At 32.3% G+C, this 25417-nt stretch overlaps 1 protein-coding gene across 1 annotated transcript in view; it reads right to left on the bottom strand.

Annotated features, from left to right (window-relative positions):
- Positions 1-2950: 2950 nt before the first annotated feature.
- Positions 2951-25417, bottom strand: part of LOC139498337 (neuralized-like protein 4) — a 226625-nt gene continuing 204158 nt past the window's right edge. The window contains exon 8 of the mRNA XM_071286711.1: positions 2951-3862. Coding sequence (XP_071142812.1) covers positions 3668-3862 — 195 coding nt within the window. The 3' untranslated portion in view covers positions 2951-3667. The remainder of the gene's footprint in view (positions 3863-25417) is intronic.

The following is a 25417-nucleotide window of genomic DNA, read 5'->3' as shown; positions in this document are numbered from 1 at the left end:
AGGCGATTTCTGGCCGTAACAGAAATTGGGGGCTCGTCCGGGATCTTAAAAATATTTTATTCAAAATTTGTTTAGTATTTGCATTATAACTAGCCAACAAAATTCTACAAAATGGCATTTGATGCTGGTAAATTTTTGAAAACGCCAGACCTGGAGAGTTTTGATAATTTAAAGAAAGAGGAATTAGTGTTGCTTGCTAAACATCGGAAATTAGATTTTAAAGTATCTATGAGAAAACAAATTATAAAAAATTTGGTTATAGACAAATTAGTTGACGCAGAAATTTTAGGTGAAGAGGCTCTTGAACTTAAGGTCGAAAATGTTGACGCCTTTAAATTAAAACAGCTTGAATTAGAACATGAACTCAAACTAAAAGAACTGGAAATGAATTTGAAGGAGATGGAGAAAAGAAAAGAAGATGAATTTAAATTAAAACAGGCAGAACTGGAAATGAAGGAAAGGTTAGAAATGGAGAAAAAAGAAAAAGAAGATGAATTTAAATTAAAAGAACTTGAAGTGAGAGAAAGACTAGAGATGGAAAAACTGAAAATTGAAATGGTCAAAGAAGAAAGCAACACTAAAGTCCAGTCGAAATCAGATTATTTTGATGCAGCAAAAAATATACGTTTGGTTCCGAAATTTTGTGAAAAAACAGTTGATAAATATTTTCCACAGTTTGAGAAAATTGCTAATAATTTGAAATGGCCAATGCCGTATTGGACTACGATGCTGCAAAGTGTTTTTGAGGGTGAGGCAGCTGAAATATACTCCGCCCTTCCATCAGAAAAAAGTTCTGATTATGACACTGTGAAACAGGAAATTTTGAAAGCCTATGAGCTAGTACCAGAAGCATATAGACAGAAATTTAGATCTTATAAAAAGTTTGATTCGCAAACCTATGTGGAATTTGCTCGGGAAAAAGAAGATCTATTTGATAAATGGCTTACTTCAAAGAAAACAAAAAACAATTTTGATCAACTAAGACAATTGATGTTATTAGAAGAGTTTAAACAATGTGTTCATTCAGAATTAAAAACACATTTAGACGACAAAACTGTTGAGTCAATACATGATGCGGCTGTAATTTCAGATAATTATACTCTTTCACATAAAAGAAGTTTCAAGAGTCAAAATGTTAATACTTCCAGTGGAAATTACAAAAATCAAAGCACTGAGCGTACTGATAGTAAGCCTGTTCCACAGAATAAGAGTCAGTCCAGTTATAATATGTCTAGTCCAAAATTTGATACTTTTGAGAAGAAGTCACTGACTTGTGCTTATTGTAAGAAGATTGGTCACCTGATGGCTGATTGTTTTAGACTCCAGAAGAAGAATGAACGAGATAATAAGCCGAAGACCAGTGCTTGTACGACACCTTATATTACCAGTACATTGGAATGTCCTGCGAGTCAGGCTTTTAAGTCCAGTTTTTGTGATTACATGGAGGAATATAAACCCTTTATGTCTGATGGGTTTATTTCTATTGTTGATGATACCACTCTTCAGCCTATTAAGATTTTACGGGACACTGGAGCTTCTCAGTCTTTATTGTTAGAAGGTGTGTTGCCTTTGTCCGAGAAGACTTCTGTTGGTGCCTCCGTTTTGTTACAAGGTGTAGAGTTAGGTTGTATAGATGTTCCTCTCAATCGTATTTATCTGAAGTCAGATTTGATAACTGGACCAGTTATTGTGGGTGTTCGTCCTAACCTCCCTGTTGAGGGTGTTACATTATTGCTAGGAAATGATCTAGCTAGGAACAAAGTGGTTGCAGAACCAATTGTTACCAATGAACCGGTGGTGGATGTTAAATCATCTGAAGATGATGCTGAATTCTATCCAGCTTGTGTTGTCACTAGAGCGATGGCTAGAAAACAACAAGATGAGAATTTGCAAGAAAAACAGTTTGATTACATGGACCTTTCTGACACTTTCATAGCTGACATTGAAGGTCCTGGTAACTCAGAAAAGGCAATTATAAAACCACCTAGTGTTAACAAAAAAGTTATTATGCCATGGCCAGATGTAAACAGCCATTCATTAGACCGAAAGAATTTATCTGAAGAACAACATAAAGACCCTGAGGTTCTTCAGCTCAGCCAGAGAGCTCAACCACAGGAAGAAGCAGACAAAGTGGCCGAATGCTATTACCATCAGGACGGCATTTTAATGAGGAAGTGGAGGCCTCCTGATGCTACTCTCTAGACAAACTATCATGGCATAATAATGATATGTATTATATTTATGAGTTGGTTTTATCTAGGAATTGTTTACAATAATGAATAGTTGCACTTTATTCTGAAATAAACTGTATAGCTGTATCATACATCATTAAATATGTTACCTTAAGATGAATTATGATGACTTCAGAATCGTGTATCCATAACCAACATGGTGAAATATCTATGTATAGGATTATATATATGGCAGAGACTTCGTCAAAATTGTCTCCCCATTACGCCAGTTCATTTTTACAGTCGTAGAAATGGAAGCCATTGTAGGGATGACTCGCTACCAATTTTGCTCTTTGAAACCGATAAATTTATCAACATTGCACCATTACGATCCCTGTAAGTCAGTTGTATTTTAAAAGACAAATGTTTCAACTAGCTAATGAGCATCAGTTAATGATCTTGTCTGCATTGATACAACTTAAAACTATTGTCTTGTCGGTTGGCAGGTGGAATTTTCGAAAATTCATAAGCATTTAAAAAAAAATCTAATTAAATATTTCGTGGAATGGCAGACTATAGTTTTTTAAGTGGTTGAAGACTATAAACCTAGTTATCACACACAAAAAATATAATTTTTCGAAGATATGCATTTCCATCATCCAACTTGAAAGACTGTCGTCAAGTACTTTCAGTAAAAAATAGCTATTCGAACCCACCTACTCTGTTTTTGTGATTCATTTGATAGGTATTTCACTTGACCCATATATTGCATCTTTTAGTATTGGGATTTGTTTATGTTATAAAGGCAACCTGTAGCTTTGATAAATAAAAATAATAGAATCTGAAGCGAGACGATGTATGAAATATTTTTGATTTGTACGATATCAAGACGAAATATTCAACTCAAACACGCCCTAACATAAAAAGGTACACTCGATTTTCTCCTTTCGATACTATTGTATTCTAATATGGAATATATAAAACTTGTATTGTCTGGGGCATACTTGCCACTAGATTTTCAGCAGGTTTAAAAACAAAAGACCTAGGTCTAGTCTACCACAAATGAAGTAAACTTCGGGCCTATACTAGCTAATTTTGCGGTATGGACTTTTCTCATTGTTGAAGGCCATACGGTGATCTAAAGTTATTAATGTCTGTGTCAGTTGGTTTCTTGAGGAGAGTTTTCTCATTGGCATTCATACTGCATCTTCTTTTTTATATTGTTTGTCTTTTGAGAATCTTTTAGTTTCCTCATGCGAACCTTTGTATTGGTTATGACTGCACCAATTTGTATCCAAGTGATTTATTATATCCAATGGTATTGCAATTGAAGCAAACAAAAAAAATCGAATAATTATTTGAAGATTATTAAACCAGTGTAATTATAACATTTTAACCACGATAAGGGGAAAACCTTGTGACATCTTACAATGATAGAATCAAAAGGAATTTTCAAGATTTAAATGTATACATTGGATCCATATAATATATATCGTCTATTTCTTTCCCTTTAACTTCTTCAATTGAGAACATATTTTGACGGCTAAACCTAAAGGCATATCAAAAAATTCTTTCAGATCTTTTTTGTCTAATTCTATCAATGAGGCACCGTCGATATGCTCTGATCTGAATTTTGCCGCATACGGAGAGCAATCCGGTATTGACGTGATGAACTCACAAACGGCATCCACCTGAAAAAGGAAAAAAAAACATACATATATAGATATTTCACAACACAAATAATACATAAAGCTTCACATCGTTTGGTAAGGTGATAACAACCATGTGTCCAGCATATGCATAATATGTCTAGGGTTAAATAGTGTTTGTTCACCTTAACATTTGTTACTTAACAAAAGTAGTTTATATGTATTAGGGATGTCAATTAGATTGCAATATATAGTGTTCCTACTATTTGGACGTATACAAATATACGTATATGACGTGTATACAAAACAATGGATTAATTTAATATGCTCAGACCTAAACATCAGAGTAATCACGTTTTTTATTAAAAAAATATCGACAAATGATCATCTTCAATTATTTATCCATAATTTGTAAACTACATGGTTCGTTTTATATTATCAAAACAATAGCAAAAAATATCAAAGGGATAGTTACACTTATGTTAAAAACAAACTGACAAATCAAGCACCTATTATGTTGTTCCTGATAATACAAAACTGGTAATCAACTGTATAACGAGGTATCTTTGAGGAGAATAGGGCGGAATTCATTGCTTTTTTAACATATCCTTCGTTATCTATAACACAGATATTACATAATGGTATAACACTTGTAATATTTTCAAATGAATGAATATAAGTATGTGGTACTCCAAAACAAAAATGAAAGAGGTTAAATATAGATAATCATTAAAATTGTAATTGTAAATTAGAAAATGAATCAGGGCATCGACTATTCAATAACGATCATTTAAAGAAATGTTTATTATTGCACAGTCAGGAAACATCCGGTTTACTGTGAATTTAAATATAATCGTGGGCACCAAATCTCATGGATGAATGCTAAACTGTATTCTCGGAGATGTTTGCTTATATTGTTTGCATTAGTCTGGATACTAGCCGATTGAAAATATGTTGTTGTTCAACATTTACATACAGGGTAAACCACTAAGCACGAATTTAAAAAGAAACGTATCCCTTAACTATCAATGAATCAGCAGTACCCTTTTAAATTGAGAACTTCCAGTGGAATTTGTATAGATGTTATCGTTATAGATTACATCGAAAAACATATAAATATACATTCAATTGATGCAAAGCGCAGATTTTCAACAAGCACATATATTTTCAGTATTGTATAACTACAACAATCGATTTTAATATTATCTTAATTTCCATTGTTAAAAGACTCTCAACTTTGAATATTGACACAAAATGACAACCGTGTAATTTGTTTATGTGACATAAAAAATACAACGATTATTCAAGTCGGGGTCGTTTAAGCATGGCATTTACTATTGATTTGTATGTAAAACATTATATACAGGTGTGGCCTTTAAAAAAAGCTTATACTAAATGGTAATAGTTCTACAAACTTTCCAATCTGCTGGTCTCCCGCTGAAACTATGTGTCTTTTTGATTGCCACCTGTGCTCCCGCTTCTGTAGCTAATTCAGCTGCTGAAACAAAGTATCTCAAAGTTTACTATAAACTGTAAACAACGCACTTATTCACTCATATTACATATAATTATACAGCTTATAAAAAAATAGATATGTATACCCAACATAGTTTTATATGTATCTTCAAAAAAACCCACAATAGATTACATTTCGTTAAATGTTCAAAACAAATGAATTTTTAAATGTCTGCTGAAGTCATTTGATATGTTGAATTTTATTATTGGTATTATATTGTATGTTATCTTTTGCTATTAAAATTGAATGAAAGATTTTTAAACAATATCAAACATTTTTAAAAATGACTATTTTATCACATTAAATAAAAAGTTGCCAAAACAAAGACATTGAAAGTATTGAACAGAAATGTGTTTAAAAAAAATAGTGAATTCTAAAGCATAATAGTAAACTTTATAAACAATGAATTGCCAACGCTATTGCTTTTTTAATATTCGTTCAAGCACCATAATCTATAAATTGTTGGGTCTTTTTAATATACTGTTTTGATCAAATAAATGGGCTATCAATGTAAAACTCGTTTTTTGTTGAATTATGTATCCATTAACAGTGATTAATAGAAAAGTTAATCTCTGTTTTATTTTGCTGATTGACACGTTTCCAGTCTCATAAACACAATATAGAAAACAAAACATATCTACCTCTGTTTTCTGTGCTTCCCCTAGATTCACAATCTGAAACCGAGTTATAAGAGTTAGGTCATACAGATGGACGTTTAGGATATTTCTATAGTAAACAATTTAACACTAATTGTGTGTATTGCACGAAAATTGAAACTTTGACTGATTACAATAAAGGAGTCACATGTATTGAGTTACATGTAGACGTTGATGTATATAGTTTGAAATATACATTCATGAAATACGAGACTAAACTTAGTACGAACATTAATTATAATGTTCTTACTAATTCGTTAAAAGTAACTCAAACAATGCAAACATTGTATTGTATTATTTTCATGTAGCGATCATAGTTTCTTTTCATATATACATCCTCCCTCATTATTTGACAAAATTCAAGATTACTCTATTAATAACTGTATCTGAATAAATTTCTGTATATGTACGCAATGGAACAGTGTGTTTATTTGTAGAGGTACAATTGAGAATTGTGTGCCTCGTAATATCAATAACGGTTTTCACATTCATAGATATTAGTTATGTTGTGCATAGTGAAGCTAAACCAACGCTTTTAAACACACACTGTGCGCATTAAAATTCAGGATCGCAGTTTTGCAAGTCGGTAAAATATATTTGATATGTTTGATAACCAACAAATATAGTCACTTATCAATATATTCTAACGAAAACAATTTTGAAAAGTTTCAGAGATTAAGTAATAGAACAAAACTAGAGGCTTTAAGGAGCTGGAGTCCTTCCACTTAGTATATTAGCAAGAACACTTTCCAACATTGAAGACGAGAATACATTTCAAGACAGTCTCTATTTTGTTGAACTTATATTACTGATCTTTTTGTCTGTTTTATAGTTTCTTTAACTTCTTAAAAGATCTAACCTTGCTGATCATTTTTTGATTTAAATATACACACAGTGTGTATATGTCCTAAAAGGAAAATTCCTCGTGTCAAGAAAATGCATATCGGGTGAGGCGACGCCAAACCTTACATGGATTTTATTGACTTGATACATTCCATATTAGGACACTTGAACACTGTTTAACGAATTTATCCTGATTTTGTAATATTGCATATTAGTATATTAAAATTCAATATTCGGACAATATCAAACAGATATATTTTAGATACTTAATCAAAAACTGTGAAAAAATTAAAATATTCGGACTATAAAGACACTTAAATTTGATATTGTTTTATTAGGTCAATGGTATAAGGGAGATCATTCGAATTGACGTAATACATAAGGAAGATAATTCCGATTGACGTTATAAAACAATTGTACTGAACTTTATTAGGAAAATATTAGCAAATCAAATTGCGAGAAATTACTCAAAATCTGAATAAAGAATTTGTCTTACATATATGGACAATTGGTAGATATCATTTTTTCTAAACATATTTGTTCCTTTCAAATTTTCTCTATTTATAAATGTCAGTCATATTGGTTGGTAGACGGAATCATCTGACAGTTACTTTTAACCATATACCTTTATAATGAGTGTGGCTCATTTGGTTAAATTTGTCTGTTTCAGAGGAGATTTTTGTAAAAGATAACAAAAATTTGCAAAACAAAATGCTTAAAATAGATTATAAGGGCATTCTGGTCGTGTTTGCTTATTTGAAGATCTTATTCTGCTGAACAATTTTGCTGTTTCATTAAGTAATGGCATTCGACAAAGTCAAGCAATCTCACAATTGACTGATGCCAAGCAATGGTTCCGGACGGATGCCAAGTAAAGACTTAAGATTGAGAATTCATTTTAAATATGGTCTCAAGATCAACCTAAAAACAACGATCTTAATTAATATTCATCAACATTCTACGATTTAAACGTTGGTGTGTAGAAGGATGGATCAAATGTAAGATATTATTTAAAGCGGAAGTGAGTTATCGACCAAGATTTTACTTGAAGTGATGTTTTAATACTACAATAAAACAATTAAACCCTCATTCACTCTATTTAATAACAGTTTTAATTAAATAAATGCAAAAACGTATGCAAAAGAGAAATATTTTGATGTCTTTTACCTGTAAAGATGTCATTTTTAAAATCAAAGATGGCCACCATGACGGGATTTATTATTTTCGTGGCTACCCTCTTAATATGATACAAATTCACTGCAAGGCATGTTCATACGAAGTTCAATGCGTGTATCGCCATTTGCATGATTTGTGTTGTATGCTGCTCAACTATTAAAAACGCAATCGAAATATAAATCATAATATGAAGAACCAGGAGATAAAAACAGGATGAAAAAAAACAAAAGAAAAACGTTATCATTAAAACTATCTTATAGCTCTCGTCCGCGCAGACAGAAAATAAGTAACATACCGCAAAACAAAACACAGAAACATTAAGAAAAACTCATGTAATAAGTTCTTGTATACAGGCCAAACCCGGCAAAACAAATAAAGCATAGCAACGAGTAAAGATGATCGGAATGATTGTAAGAGTTTTAACTGCAATAATATGTTCTACGGTCAACGTGTTAGATTAAGTTCTACGATAGAACTGTGCAATTTATTAAGAGCTTTTTCACTGCTAATTCTAAATGTGTTTTTTTTCATTAACACATTTTCATCAAGGTCAGATAATTACTTTCTGGTGAACATTGTTGAATCTTGTGACAGTCTTATTTAATGAGTCTACGTGAATGCAAACGATCACACGCAATTGTATAAATTTTGACTGAAGTGTGATGCAATGCTATTTCAGAGACATGACTGGCGATTTTAATGAGGGCAGTATTGGTGCTATTATGTTTATTTGAATAATTTATTGTTAAACTATCGTTAGTTTGTTATGTCAGTCAATCTGAGTTCGATAGACATATTTTTTTGTTAATTTTTGATAAATATTTGTAAGAAATGTATGCATAGCTTACCTTTGTTATTGATAGAAACTTGGCAACAATTTCCGAAAACGTCTACTACACCATAAACAACTGAAAAGTATTTTTTTTTCTTCATTTTTTTAAGGTAGTAAGGTTCTAAATCATTGCTGCATCCAGATAACTTAAAGTTTAGTGGACAGTCTGGCCATTGGCGATCATATTACATCTGTTTTTTTTAAACATAATAACAATAACGACACATAAATGTCGACAAATGGCTGTATTTTTAATCAACACAGATTGATTCTGCATCAATAAACGAGAACATCTGGAATAAAACTGGGGGGAAAAGCAAGGCAACTAAGAAAGATTAATGACGATTCTGAATCATAATAAGAAAAACAACAAGCATAATGTTGCTTTTCATTAAGTAAGCTAAACATCGTCGAAGCAAAATTAGAGTTAAATCAACCAACGTTCAACATCATAATTAATTATTAAACAACAGATTAAATACGAATACCGCAAAAGTCAACAACAAACAACTAAAACACAGACTGCTGACTTGGAAAATCCACATTTTGAGTATGGAGTCGTTAACGGCGATGTTTGTCAATGTTAATATTTAGCATTGGCTGACAAAATAATGTCACACCACGAAAAAAAGTACAAAAAGTATGTTAGTCGGACTTTTGACCCAGTTTTGACAAAAAATTTCGGCAATTTTGATTCTTTTCTAGTTTTTTCCACGATGTATGTCTATGTTCTATAGTTTAAAAGACATTGGAAGATGTGGAATGAGTGCCAATGAGACAACTCTCCATCCAAATAACAATTTATAGAAGTAAACCATTATAGGTCAAGGTTCGGCCTTCAACAGAGAGCCTTGGCTCACACCGAACAACAAGCTAGAAAGGGCCCCAAAATTAAAAGTGTAAAACCATTCAAACGTGAAATCCAATTATCCAATCTATATAAAACAACAAGAATCGAGAATCACGTATACATTACATAAACAAACGACAACTACTGCACATCAGATAAGGTTGTTTTTGCTTGGCCAAAAGCACGAATATGATACAATTGTCAATTACTTTCTAAGAAGATTGACAACTTCATTTCCGTGACTTATTTTCTCGTATACTTACTCGTATGTGCATAAAGATAGTGTAATTCTAATGATTTTCACACTTGGAAGTTTTCCTTTATCTATAGTGTGCTAATGATAAGCGAAAAAACAAACAAATTGGAAACTATTATTACTTGATATGCTTATGGATTATTGCTGCTAGAAAATTCACCATAATAAGTTTAATAAAAGTTATGGGTTTTTGCTTTTAAGAATATGATATATCTTTCAAATTATTGCAAAGAAAAGCAAGAAAAAGATCATTAAGCAGTTGCCCGATACGGTTTTTGATTAAAGTTGTTGTTAGAGTGTGCCTTAACAAATGTTAGATAACGGTTCTCATAAAGTTATTTTATTTAGACCATCCCTGCATATTATATGTACTTTAACTATTTTCGTGAAGCTATGTAAAAGGTGGATGGTAGGACACATTTTTGAATCAATATAGCACAAATACGATAGTGGCCTAATAAACTGTCAATTGACAAACGACATACGATGTAATACTAACTGATGAGAACATGGTACTTGTCTGCTGGGAAAGAGGAGCTTAAACACAATTTTTTATTTGCTTTAATCATTGTGTTAAAGCATTTTAACAAAAAGTAGTTTATATACAAATATGTATAACCATGCATATATGTATAAGCATTTGTATTACATTTTGTCACTCAGATTGATTCATTCTAATCTGATACACTATTTTGTTTAAAACAACGTCCATCATATGGTCGAAAATAATGCTTGTTTTGTCTTTAACCTGTGTTCTGTAATAATTAGAATAGAAATCAGAAGACAAATTGCTTCATTAAAAGTTGTTTTGTACAATGTATAGCTTAAACCATTTATCGGCTATGTCATGTATATATCAGCGATATTTTTTTCGATGTTTTGACCTTATATATGTATTTGATATCATCTTGACTCGCGTTTCGCTACTTCTACATCATCGTGTTCATAAAACGATGACGTTTGCACGAATGGTACAATATGAAAACTACATGGTCTACTATAAAAACTCATTTCACGGTATTTGTTTCACGATTGTTAAAACCGTAAGAAGATGAACTAGTTATAGAAACATTTTAAAAAGTATTTCTATAACATAAAATAATGACTAAGTAAAAGTCCTCAAATAAAACAAATATATATTTAGATACTACACTATCAATTTTACAACTAACATTATCACATTTGGATTCCTCAAATAACAATCCTTAACTCCAATAAATTATAGTAACATTTACTTATTGCATTATACCCATCCATATAGTGATCTTACCTTCGGGTAAATTAGAAAAAGCTTTACCATGGTCGATACCATTCAAGTGAAAGTGTAGGGTACTGTCTGATGCTTTCATTATATCAAGTTTATCACCGACTTGTACTGTGTCTAGTTTTAAGGAATATTCACTTATCGCATTTCCATTTTTGAATAACCAATCACCACTGAAAGATAATGAATGAAGGTTTCTTTTTATTTATATTGTCTTACCCGGTAACGTCTTTAGGGTAATACTTACTTAAAATAATTTAAGACATGTAATCTTTGGAATTATCAATGTAGCTTAGATTGGGTGACACAAAATAATCTCTATCTCCACAAATGGTGTTGTTGGACGTTTTCCAAATAATGTTTTCATTATTTTATTATACGACATTTACATGTATCTGTGATTAATGAATTAATGTGCTACTTAATATAAGCAAGGTCCTTAAATATTATTTCACTTTCAAAGGCAAATATTGTCTCATTAAGAAACTTTGCTAACTTGTAAGTTATTGTTTTCTTTCTTCGTTGTGTATTGCTTAATGGAAAGGTGCAAGTATGTTACATTTAGTCAGGACGGTGTTGTGTAATACTCTATTACTGCAATACTCAATAACACTAGCGTGCAATTGTATGATATTTTCCGTTTTTTAAATGATATAACTATGCTAATTGAGCTAAGAAATACAATGCTTGCAAAGTATAAAATAATATCAATGCAACCCATAAACAAGTATATTGTTTCGATTAAGACAAGGAATATTATTATTACAAATTGAAATGTATCTATAAATTGGTCTGGGTAATATGAAAAGTGTTAACTTTGTGTACATGTTTTTTGTCGTTGAAGAAATCAAACACCAAAATTTAACAACAAAATGTAGTCAAATAACCCAAATATAGCATTGGGAGTCATGCATGGATACATTGTTAATATATAAGCTCTATAGTAAGAAAAAAAGGAACATTAATGCGTGTTGTGAGGTTTGGAAATCTCGTGATACTACATTCAAGGTCTGGGTCTTAATATCAAAATCATTGATTGTATCGACGGTAAAAATTAGAATATAAATGCGAGGAATACCTGAAAGATAAAAAAGAAATAAACAACAGCATGTACAAATTTGTAGGGAGAGAAAAAAATATTTAATTAAAAGGATCAACTGATGCGGGTCAGTAAAGGAAGGGTCGAGTCTGATAAACATCAACTCTAAATCTCAACAAATCAAAAGTAAGACAAAGTAAGACAAAGTTTTTAGGATCATAAATCGATATCTGCAACATAATAGTCGAATGGTGGTTAAATAGACTTGATATCAAATAGTATGTGACATTTTTTTTTTAAATGTATTGGTTTCCGATGATGGCAAATAGAAAATTTCCCAAATTGTATCTTGATTCAATTAAAACGTGCAATATGGTACCAGACTAACCATTTATTACGCCAGATGAACGTTTCGTCTTTTTAATTAAGTCAAGTAAATAGAAACGATATCCTTAACCAACAATTATTCGAAAATATAAAATTCAATAACAACAGAACTCTTATTTTCCGGAACGATAACAAATGGTTATTACTTTAAAAATACTCTAGAAATTTACGACACAAAATAAATTAGTAGATCCTATAATCCCTATCTTTAAAAAATATCCAATATTCGTAACAACAAGATATAGGTCCAATAAGATAGAATATGCAGTAAAATTCGGAACTACCTCGAAAAAAAGATATGGAGAAATTTAGATAAATATCCTCTAAGAAAGCAAATCAAATCAGCTGGAAACTTATAAGATTATCTTCTCGGTGTAAAAACTGTTTAGAATAGTCAAATCCAATAATGGTAAATGCCATTTTTGTAAAACAGAAAACAAAACACTCACACAGCATTTAATAACTGTAACCGTATAACGTTTGTTTGTTAGTAGATGTTAGACATGTTTTATGCTTTTAAAAAACATTAAAGTGCTGAATAATACAACAGATATTCTAATGAGGCAAACATTATAATACTAGAAATATACGGTTTTAATAAAAAGAAGGATATGATGTCATACCCAAAACGGCTAAATATATATTATTTATTATCAAAGAGGGACAAAAGATAACAGAGGGACAGTCAAACTCATCAATCAATAATTAACTGACAAATAAAAGAAGACAAATAGACAAATAATAGAACATATTATATAACATAGAAAACTAAAGAATAAGCAACGCGATTCCAACCAAAAACTAGGAATATAATCAAATATTAGTTTCTTTCAATCTTGCAACCTTATACATCCAACAACAGATATAAAGTATACACTAATGACCATCGTCGATCATGTGGCCTATCAAAATTACTCGCCGTGTTATTCATGTTATCCAAGTGTTTAAAGTACACATTTTGTAGTGTGATTCATGACGTAGTTCATCTTACGTACAATGCTATATTGTTTTGTATGATGGTTTTCCCTTATTATCGTTTATTACAGTTATAACTGGTATCAGGTTAATAGGAATTTCCTACTTTCTATACTTGACCATTTTCAGTTATATTATTAATGAAGCAACTATTCATCAGAGTTTAATTGTCACACGATTAGAAAAACAAATCCAGTGCTAAGAGTTCTATAAAAAAAAATACACGAGGAAAACATGTTTTCATCCTGAGACCCCAATTGAGACATCACTTGACAAAATATACAGTCGCATGTATGTCCTCAATGCTTTCCAACTTTGTATTTGTTTGGCTTTTTAACTGTTTTGATCTGAGCGTCACTGATCAGTCTTATGTAGACGAAACGCGCGTCTGGCGTATTAAATTATAATCCTGGTACTTTTGATAACTATTTACACCACTGGGTCGATGCCACTGCTGGTGGATGTTTCGTCCCCGAGGGTATCACCAGCCCAGTAGTCAGCACTTTGGTGTTGACATGAATATCAATTATATGGTCATTTTTATAAATTTTCTGTTTACAAAACTTTGAATTTTTCGAAAATCTAGGGATTTTCTTACGCCCAGGAGTAGATTACCTTAGCCGTATTTGGCACAATTTTTTGAAATTTTGGGTCCTCAATGCTCTCCAACTTTGTATTTGTTTGGCTTTTTAACTGTTTTGATCTGAGCGTCACTGATGAGTCTTATGTAGACGAAACGCGCGTCTGGCGTATTAAATTATAATCCTGGTACTTTCGATAACTATTTACACCACTGGGTCGATGCCACTGCTGGTGGATGTTTCGTCCCCGAGGGTATCACCAGCCGAGTAGTCAGCACTTCGGTGTTGACATGCATATCAATTATATGGTCATTTTTATAAATTTTCTGTTTACAAAACTTTGAATTTTTCGAAAATCTACGGATTTTCTTACGCCCAGGAGTAGATTACCTTAGCCGTATTTGGCACAACTTTTAGAACTTTTGGGTCCTCAATGCTCTCCAACTTTGTATTTGTTTGGCTTTTTAACTGTTTTGATCTGAGCGTCACTGATGAGTCTTATGTAGACGAAACGCGCGTCTGGCGTATTAAATTATAATCCTGGTACTTCTGATAACTATTTACACCACTGGGTCGATGCAACTGCTGGTGGATGTTTCGTCCCCGAGGGTATCACCAGCCCAGTAGTCAGCACTTCGGTGTTGACATGAATATCAATTATATGGTCATTTTTATAAATTTTCTGTTTACAAAACTTTGAATTTTTCGAAAATCTAGGAATTTGCTTACGCCCAGGAGTAGATTACCTTAGCCGTATTTGGCACAACTTTTTGAAATTTTGGGTCCTCAATGCTCTCCAACTTTGTATTTGTTTGGCTTTTTAACTGTTTTGATCTGAGCGTCACTGATGAGTCTTATGTAGACGAAACGCACGTCTGGCGTATTAAATTATAATCTTGGTACTTTTGATAACTATGTATGATATGAATGGTTCTTCAACAAAGCAACAGGGACGGTATTTGGTTATGAAATAAATTAAAGTTTTTAAATGTTTCTTCAATACAAAAAGAAAAGGATTGTTCACGGGTTATATAGAATTATTTTAGTTTTATGAAAATGAAAAAAGCTTGTAATTAAATACATAACGACTCTATCAATGACATATAAAGCAATCGTCCAGGAGTATAACAACACCTTATGTGATTTGTATATAGAGTAAAATTGAGAAAGGAAATGGGGAATGTGTCAAAATGACAACAACCCGACCATAGAGCAGACAACAGCCGATATTTATTTTTGTTGTTGACATAGCTGTTTTTTTTTATTTCTGTAGTGACTAAGATTTTAACACAGTGTTGACTCCAGTCCCTAATAGTTTGACATTTTTACCCATTATATCTGTTTGTTTTGATTTTATATTGATGTCAATATAATGAAATGTTATGCGGCTGTCATACAAGTGAGAAAAAGCAAGCTGTAAGTCTAAATTCTGCCACACTGACATAAACAAAGAAACGCCTGTGCCAAGTAAGGCTTATAACAAGTGTTTTCCAATTATTTGATATTTGAACTTTGATTTTGCCTTTTGTTCAAGGACTTTCAGTTTTAAATTGTCGTTTAAGCTTTGAATGTTGGTTTATTTACTATTTACATTGAAGCTATGCCAATACAAGTTGTTATATATGTATTTGTCAAAGAGAACACCACTTAATATAAGATATAAACAACTGGTTAAAAACCTGATTTATTCCAACTTTATCAAATACAAACAAAAGCCTGACAATCAGTTGCTTTAAATTTAAAAATCATCAATTATTTCATTAATATTCAAATGTATACATTCGATGTTACTATAATATTTCAACGCGAGCGAACGTTTGAACTTTTTTGAAAACCCAAATAATGAAAATTTAAAAGGAACTTAACTTTACCTTCTTTAACAACGTTTTGCACTGGCGATAACTAATATTTCTATAAAAGGTGTTTCCTATTTAGTTTGATTTTATAGATCTAGTTAACGGTAATTTGATAACTTGATTTTTGTTTTCCTCGCTTCACTTAATATTACCTTGTATTGATGCACTACATACACATTGAAACGCTGTCATCACATCGAGTATCATTTCATGAAGTCTATGAAATCTGGTGAATATTTACTTAAAAGTATGCTTGTGTTTTGCCTTGACTTTTATATATTTCAGGTGTTGTTCCAAGCGGTATGTTTTTGAAAAAAGAGATGATTGAAACATATCTACATGTTTTGTATCAATAAACTATTCAAAGGCAAGAGTGGTAACAGTAATTTTAAATCAGAGAAATGTGTAGAAAAGTCTCATTCCTTCCTTAAAACATGAACTTACTCTAATATCCAGCTTTCTTTCAAATCCACTCCCCAGTGAATTTCCGTTAGATCAGATGGTATATTTGTCGTCACACCTGCCAATATATCATAAAACTGATCTGAGATTGGTAATATTCAGCACGGTTTGCATTTGTAGATTACTATAAGATTGACAGATTTCTAAGGTATATGGACTGATATGTTTTGAATTAATGGTATCCATGAAAATTCATTAGAAAATTAATTTAATTATCTTTTTTTTAAATTGCGTTTGTTTTGGTGTTATATGTGTTTTGTTGAATTATTTTTAAAAACGTTATATGGTTTCAAAATCAAAAATTACATGGCTAGTTTCAACAATTGATACGAATCTGTGACGTTGTATTGCACACACTTTTTTTTCAGTTTACATGATAAAGGTTCTTGACATAACTTGATGTCAGTTGTTTGTAATATGTTTATTTAATTCACTTGTTATTTTAACTAAAACTGTTCTATCAAATGACGGTAAAGAATCTATAAACTCATCATCTGTGAATTTCATGGTACTGCTAAACGAGCTGTAATGTGATTAAGAACGTAAAAGTAGACTACTTAAATGAAAACCAACGGAATAATAAAGCTTATACAGTCCGGCGGCTACAAGTATATTTCAGACGAATTGTGTACATCCTGCTACAAGCATGAAATTTGGCATATACCTTCCTCAACTATTCCTCTTTTATTTCAGATGATGAGACATTTGAAAAAAAATGTCTCAATTCCGAAAAAAATCCAAAATGCCGGACATCCTACTTAAATCGGCGCAATATCGATGGCTTGTATGTGAAAAGGTAATAGTATCATGCTGCTATAACAATAGTTGGTATAAACCCTTGTTATCAACTACTTTTGTATATATTATATAGATTATATGTCTTTGAAAACCATATTTCCGGTAAAATCCAACATTGCGGACATTATACTAAAATAACCTTATTTTTAGAGAGGGTGATTGAAATGTGTTTTAGCATATTGCTATTATCATTAGATTATGCAGGAAACTTTCTTTAATGTTTCTAAGGGATACAATGTATACGATATATGTCTTAAAAATACTTACTTCCGGTAATATTCAAAATGCGGAAATAGAAATATCATTTTTATTTTTATTTTTAATTTCAACTTCTTTTCAATACGTGAAGAAAGTTTTTGTTTTTTGTGGTGGTCATTAAATTTTTGACTTTAAATTATCCTCTAAAGCCACTAATCATAAATTATAGTTGATATTTAAGTACATAGTTAACACTTCCGGTAAAAGAAACGATATGGCGTAAATGTCAAAGCTGAGTCCTCAATCCATATCTTCGATGTAGAGTTTTGGATAGATCGATTAAAACAAAATTAAATCAATAAAGTACTAAAACATTTTAAAAATTACCACTATTTGGCCAAAAAAAAAACATGTTAACTCCTAATCACCACCACATGCACATGACGCGGTGCACGGGAGGCTTGTTTTCCACATTGACAACAACTGCGGCAACCTTTCTTACATCTACAATGTGCAAGCTTCTGACAAAATGACGAGATCTCGGAAAGTGATTTTAAAAGTGATCCTATGTGTTCCTACGTCATCCATAAGCGCCTTGACTCGGTAGCAGAAGAGCCAATTTTAAGCTCGTCCCCGAAACACATTTCTTAGTATATTGTACGTTTTGCATGCTGGAAATGACTAGGCTAAGTTGAGGGAATAGCCTCAGTTAGCCTTCCCGTTTGCGTTAATAGTTATTGCTTGCTTTGTTAACCATGCTAACCCCATCTGATAAGTTTGTGCGATCTTACAGTAAACAGTTGTGATTTAGGCAGATCAATTATCATTATTTATGTTAAAGTCAAATTTTCAAATGCCATCATGTCTCTTACGCAGTCTTGTTTTCCTCCTTTTCAACCAAACAGAGAACTGTATCACAATCGGTAAATACATAGATCACAATTTGTGTGTGTGTGATCACTCATCGCTAGTGCATTTGAAAGGTCATTGATAGATATTTATCCCAAGCTTTCCCCCCTCCTAAACACAATCTATAGTTCGTCTACCCCTATGTCACTGAATAGCGGGACAGTAATGGCAGCATCATCAGTAATGACTGTTCGAATCATGGCTCGTTTAAGTTCGTGTTTCACTGCATCAGACACATTCACTATAATTCTAGTGTCTGCCTCTTAATGTGAACTTGGTGCTTATCTTGAAATGTATAACGTGGTGGTTAAACTAGAATATCCTGAACATGTGTTGCTACAACTACCATATGCCTCCAAGCCTACATCCACTCTTGGAACAGTTTCACGTTTTGTTTAAGGTAAGGGCATTATACCCTATCAGCATACTCGTTATGAAACACCATGAAACTGTAACAACGGTGGATGTAGTCTCCTATGAGTACATAAACAATAGCGGAGGTTTAAAGGCTGCTACAAGAAACAAGAGCTATATTTAGGGGAAAGGGAATACATAGACTATACAAGGGTAAAAAAAATTCTCAAAATTGGCAAAGTTTTCTGAGAGATGACGGACGACATTAAAAAAGAACTATTTAGTTTTCATTCACAGGAGCTTGCTCACAAGATTTTGAATAAAAGGTAGTTGTAGCAACAAATGCTTAGGATGTTCTCTATGTTATCCACCACATGATGGTGTTTCAAGTTTAGCCCCATGTTAACATGAAGAGGCTTATACTAGAGTAAAAAAAAAGTTACATGTATCTGATGCAGTGATACACAGACTTAACTGAGTCTTGACTCGAACAGTTGATACTGATGTTTCTGTCATTGCTGTCTCGTTACTCCGTGACATAGGGGCAGAAGAACTTTAGCTTGAATTTTGGAAGTAGAAAAAGCTTCAGATGTATATATATATCCATAACCCTTCAAATGCATGTTTTCTTGAAAGGGAACGTCGTTGTTGACATGGATGGCGTTTGAAGATGTAACCTTATGATTTAGAATGATGATTGATCAGCCAACATCACCAAGTATGGATTTGATAATGTCCTTGATAAAACGATACATGGTCTTGTAGTAAGATCGAACAAACTTATCAGATGGGATTGATGAAACAAGAAAAACATGTTTTTGGAAGAGGAAAGACTTATTGATGCAATTTGAACGTCTTGGTCTAGTGTTTTTCAGCATGTAAAACGTGAAATATACCATGGCGGGTGTGGATGAGTAACAACTTTGATTTTTTTTCCTATGCTAACTAGCCCAGACGCTTATGACGCTATTTGTACGACTCGGTCTAGTTTGTTCAGCATGTCAAACTTGCAATATACAATGGCGGGTGTGGATGAGTAACAAGCTTGAAATCGGTTCCTATGATTACTACTCCAGACGCTTATGAAGGGCGAAGGGAAAACTATAATCCATTGAAACCCTTTTGGACAACTCTTTGTGAGACCTCGTCACCTTTTCAGGAGTTTGTACATTATTGATGTAAGAAAAATACCACGGTCTATGTAAATGAGGAAAATCAGCTCTTTGATTTTGAATAAACATGTTTCTGCGGCTATATCAGTAATTTAAAAGATGTTTTAGTATTTAAGTGATTTTATTTTATTTTAATCAATCTATCCAAAACTGTACATCAAAGATATGAACTGAGGACTCATCTTTGAAATTTACGCTATATTGGTTTTTTTTAACGGAAGTGTTAGCTTTGTACTTAAACATCAACTATAGACTATGATTAGTGGTTTTGGAGGATAACTTAAAGTCAAAAATTTAAAAACCACCACAAAAAAAAAACTTTCTTCACATTTCGAAAAGAAGTTGAAATTAAAAATAAAACAAAAATGATATTTCTATTTCCGCATTTTGAATATTACCGGAAGTAAGTATTTTTAAGACATACATGTATGTCGTATATGTTGTATCCCTTAGAGGCATCAAAGAAAGTTTCCTGCACAATTTAATAATAGTAGCAATATGTTAAAACACATTTCAATCACCCTCCCTATAAAATAAGCTTATTTTAGTATAATGTCCGCCATGTTGGATTTTACCAGAAGTAGGGTTTTGAAAGACATCTAATTTATATAATATATCCAAAAGTAGTACATAGCAAAGGTTTGTACCAAATGTTATTATAGCAGCATAATAAAAACACCCTTTCACACATTAGCCTCTGATATTGGTCTGATTTAAGTATGATGTCCGCCATTTTGGATTTTACCGGAAGTGAGACATATTTTTCAAATGCCCTCCTATCTGAGATAAAAGAGTAATAGTTGAGGAAGGTCTATGCCAAATGTCATGCTTGTAGCAGGATGTGCACAATTTTTCACAAAGCTGCCGTACTAATAAGTTTACAACTTACTATGTCATGGCAAAATGAAAACACTAACTAAAAAAACAGCAGTATATACAATATTAAAAGTAAGATATGGTTTGATTGCCATTGAGATAATTCTCCACAAGAGAGCAAAAAAACACAGAAATAAGCAACTATAGGTCAACGTACGGCATTAAAGAATGAGCAAAGCCCATACCACATAGTCAGCCATAAGAGGCCTCGAAATTACAATGTAACACAATTCAAACGAGAAAAAAATAACGAATTAATATATGTACAAAAAATGAACGAAAAACAAATATATAACCCATAAACACACGATAACAACTGAAGTAAAGGCTTCTGACTTGGAGTAGGCACATACATACAATATGTGACGGGGTTAAACATTTTAGCGGTATCCGGAACAGGGGTAAAATAACACAACATAAGTAAGAACTATAAAAATCAGTTGATCAAGGTTAAACACAACATATAAAGCAACAAACTAAGCGCCATACATGAAACTAAGATAAAAAAAATCATACAAGACTTACAAAGGCCACAGCTGTGGAAAATAATGCTGGTTAGACTGGTTTTTGATTTCTCAACCCTCCTTCCATACGGTTAGCCAATGTAGAAAAAACAAACACACAATAATACGCACAGTAAAATTCAGTTCAAAAGAAGTTCGAATCCGATGTCTGATAGATTACAAAACAAACTCAACAAAATGGCAATGATACATTAATCAATAATGAACTACTAGCAATTACTGACCAGCTCCAAACCTCAATTAAACTGATTGAAATATTATGTCTTCCTCATATAAATAGCAAGTATAATTCCTTCCGTTAAGGGTTGGTAATATACTACGGTATGTTATCATATATATTTTAGAATAAATATGTTTATTTCCGATGCAAAGATAGTATAAATTAATCAATATCAGAGCCAAAATATGCAATCCTAAATGAACTGATAACAGTATCGCAATTATATCCCTTCTTTATAAGTCTGTTTAGAGGTTTTGTTCGCTTTTAGGTGAATGCCGACATTGTATGTGCATTATAAAGAATATTACCATGAAAACACATCGATGTGAACTATCTTACTGAAAGATGTCATTGAACCGATTATGAAATTTAGTAAATGTGTTGACTAGTTTGTGATATCGAAAAACCTGGTGTTCTAATTTTTCAGTATTACACAAATTTCTCTAGCTAAAATATGATACGTTCTAACATAAACGAGACAATCTTACAAAATAAGATATTTAAACACCATAAGATGGTCACAAGGAAACGCCATCCAAAAATGTATATTCTAACATGACGTCCTTCAAACGCTTTGAGTACCCACCCGTGGTAAAATACGAATATATTGCCAGGGCTTTTCCGATTGTACTCCCATGTGATGTGTTTTTTTATGAATAAGGTACCCGACGTCATAGAAATATCACGTAAGAATATAAGCATTTTACGGGAAAATACACGCTTGTGAAACCAAAAATCATCACAGCAAAGAAACGTTAACAAACGATGCTAAAATCTGGTATAAGCCAATTATTTTTATATCTATAATACATTTTAGTAAAATATCATGTAAACACATCCAAAACTATATTAATACGTTTTTGAAAATAGTTTTAGCACGTGACTAATTTAGTTTGCTCCGTTCTTTAGCGTCAATTTAATGGTGCGTTTATTTATAGGAACGGCATAGTGTCCTACAACTAGAGCACTTTGACCCAAAAGAAATGCCGTATTTTTGCTATTTGAATTGAAATAATTCGTGTGGGCTTGAATATATCGTAATGTAAGCACAAGTTGTCCCTTTATGCCGATATTTTACCCCTCACTATCGTGCAGGGTAAAATATTTGTCGTAAAGGGCTGACCCATGGTAAAATCACGATATATGCAAGCCCCCATAAATTATTTCGAAATAATCGATTGGAAAAGAAAAATCATCTCTTTTATCATAAATTTTAGTATTGAGTCACTCTGTCTATTTAATCATAGAATAAGATATCAGGTTATGCATGAAAGCCTGTGCAACACTTCATCAAGCAAAACAACACAAGAGTACACCTATTATCTTGGATAATGTAAAAACTTGTGTAGACCAGTAAACCTTTGCAATGTTTAAAAGTAAAATACAAAAGTACGGAATGCAAAGGAAAAATCTGTCCCTTATCGATTGGCAAAATAAAAAAATCAAACACATCAGACGAATGAAAACCAAATGTTATATTCCTGATTTGATAGATGCATTTCATCATATGAATTAAACCAAGTTTGATAGCTAGGTAAACCACTCTCACTTGTATGACAGATGTATTAGATTCTTACTTTATTTGGCCTTTTTAAACAATTTATGATTCGAGCGTCACTGATGACTCTATTGTAGACGAAACGCGCGTCTTGCGCCAGTGTAAAAATTGAAGTCCTGGTATTAATGAGGTTATTCACAACCACGGGGTCGATGTCACTATGGGTGGAGATTTATCTTACCGAGGGTATTACCAGCTAAGTAGTTAGCACTTTTGTGTTGCTTGAGTTTTCATTGATATGTTCATAATAATAAATGAACTGTTTACGAAACTTTGAAGTTTTGAAATACTAAGGTTCTCTACCTCAGGAATAGATTATCTTAGCGGTATTTGGCAAACTTTTTCGGAATTATGGTCTTCAAAGCTCTTAAACTCCGTTCTTTATTTGCCCTTTTTAAACATTGTTTAACTCGAGGGTCACTGATGAGTCTATTGTAAACGAGACGCGCGTCTGGCGTCAGTGAAAAATGTTAGTCCTGGTATTTATGATGAGTTTATTTATGTCCAATACATAGACAATATTGTATGAACAATATAAACAGACAAAATAGGTCAAAAATAAAAAAGGGATACAGCAGTCACCACTGTATTTTAATCCTTATCCCCATAACACAAACAAATATACAAAAAGGAAAGACACGACTACACAAATGACCATAACACAAGAATACACTAATGACCATAACACAATAATACACAAATGACAATTACACAAGAATACACAAATGACCATAACACAAGAATACACAAATGACAATAACACAAGAATACACAAATCACAATAACAAAAGAATACACAAATGACCATAACACAAGAATACACAAATGACAATAACACAAGAATACACAAATGACCATAACACAAGAATACACTAATGACCATAACACAAGAATACACAAATGACAATAACAAAAGAATACACAAATGACCATAACACAAGAATACACAAATGACAATAACACAATAATATACAAATGACAATAACAAAAGAATACACAAATGACAATAACTCACTAATACAACGACAACGTATAAGTACCGAAACATGCCAGTTGGATGTTACTTGTCTTAAACGAAAGGGTTAACAATTTACAAAGACACATACTAGAACACTGTAACACTTTATTGAGATGAAAAGTCCATACCCAGACTCTATTCTTGAAAACCATCATGTATCAGTTGTGAATATTTATCATCAAGATAGTGGTATCTTCCGATAAATGTTTTTTTTGTTAAAGGAGGAGACGTTCCTTGACATAACCCTGATTCACACTCATTATTCTCAGACACCGGTGATGTTTTATAAAGTATGAATAGTAGCTGTTAACGCTCGAATACCGAATTAGCTTTAAAATGTATAACCCATATGCAAGTGAATCGTTTATAATGCCACTAAGTTGTGGGGAAGTAATAATTGGAGTAAAATCGTCGTGCTTGTCATATTCCGGTATTGAGATAAACGCATACGTCAAATATGAGGTATGTACTGCTAATGTCAACTACTGTGGATTCGGTTATTTTTGTGTGTGCTGGTTTTCTTGGATTAAGGAAAACTAACATGTTTGTGAATGTTGGATTTCACGGTTTTGCCTAAGTTTGCAAACACGCCTGTAGAAAATGGGTCACTCAATGAACATTTAATTTCGTGGTTGACCTGTACCAAAGAAATCCACGAAAAATGATATCCAACTATTTATAACGAATCTACGTACAGTATGATAAAAATTCACATATCAGAGGTTTTTGTTAAGTATTCTTCTTAATCCAGGCCAACAATGCTTGATTATAGTTAAATACTATCGATAAAAGAATATTGGTGTAACTGTATGATACAGTAGAAACGCTGGAAGTATTAACCAACTTATACTACATGTGAAATGTCCTACTATCGTGAATACCTTCAAATTATCAAAAGACTTCTGTTCGAATTGTGTTACCTTGAGAGCGTGAATGGAAACTCAAATTCAAATCTTAAGTAATCAATGCACGCTAAGTATTGTTTACGATGGATGCTGTTAATTGTTTCATTTTCCCGTATATGTAGTTTTCCCTGTTGCATATAGCAACTCTTGGTTTGTCAAACGATATGGTTGGTATTTCCTGTACATGAGACACCTGATAGGTCAAAGTGTTACCCCCTCCGAAATTAAAGAAACATGTTTTGTGAAGAAAAATAAATCTGAGTGTGTTTTTAAAAAAAAATATAGTATTAGACAGAGAGACTACATTACATGGAGGTTGAAGTTTCAATAAATGTTTCTGCAACAACCTTCTTTTAATAGTGCAAGGATTTA

Source organism: Mytilus edulis, chromosome 12 (genome assembly GCF_963676685.1).
Source record: "Mytilus edulis chromosome 12, xbMytEdul2.2, whole genome shotgun sequence".
In the NCBI taxonomy this organism is placed as follows: domain Eukaryota; kingdom Metazoa; phylum Mollusca; class Bivalvia; order Mytilida; family Mytilidae; genus Mytilus; species Mytilus edulis.
This window is presented reverse-complemented; position numbering and strand designations above follow the sequence as displayed.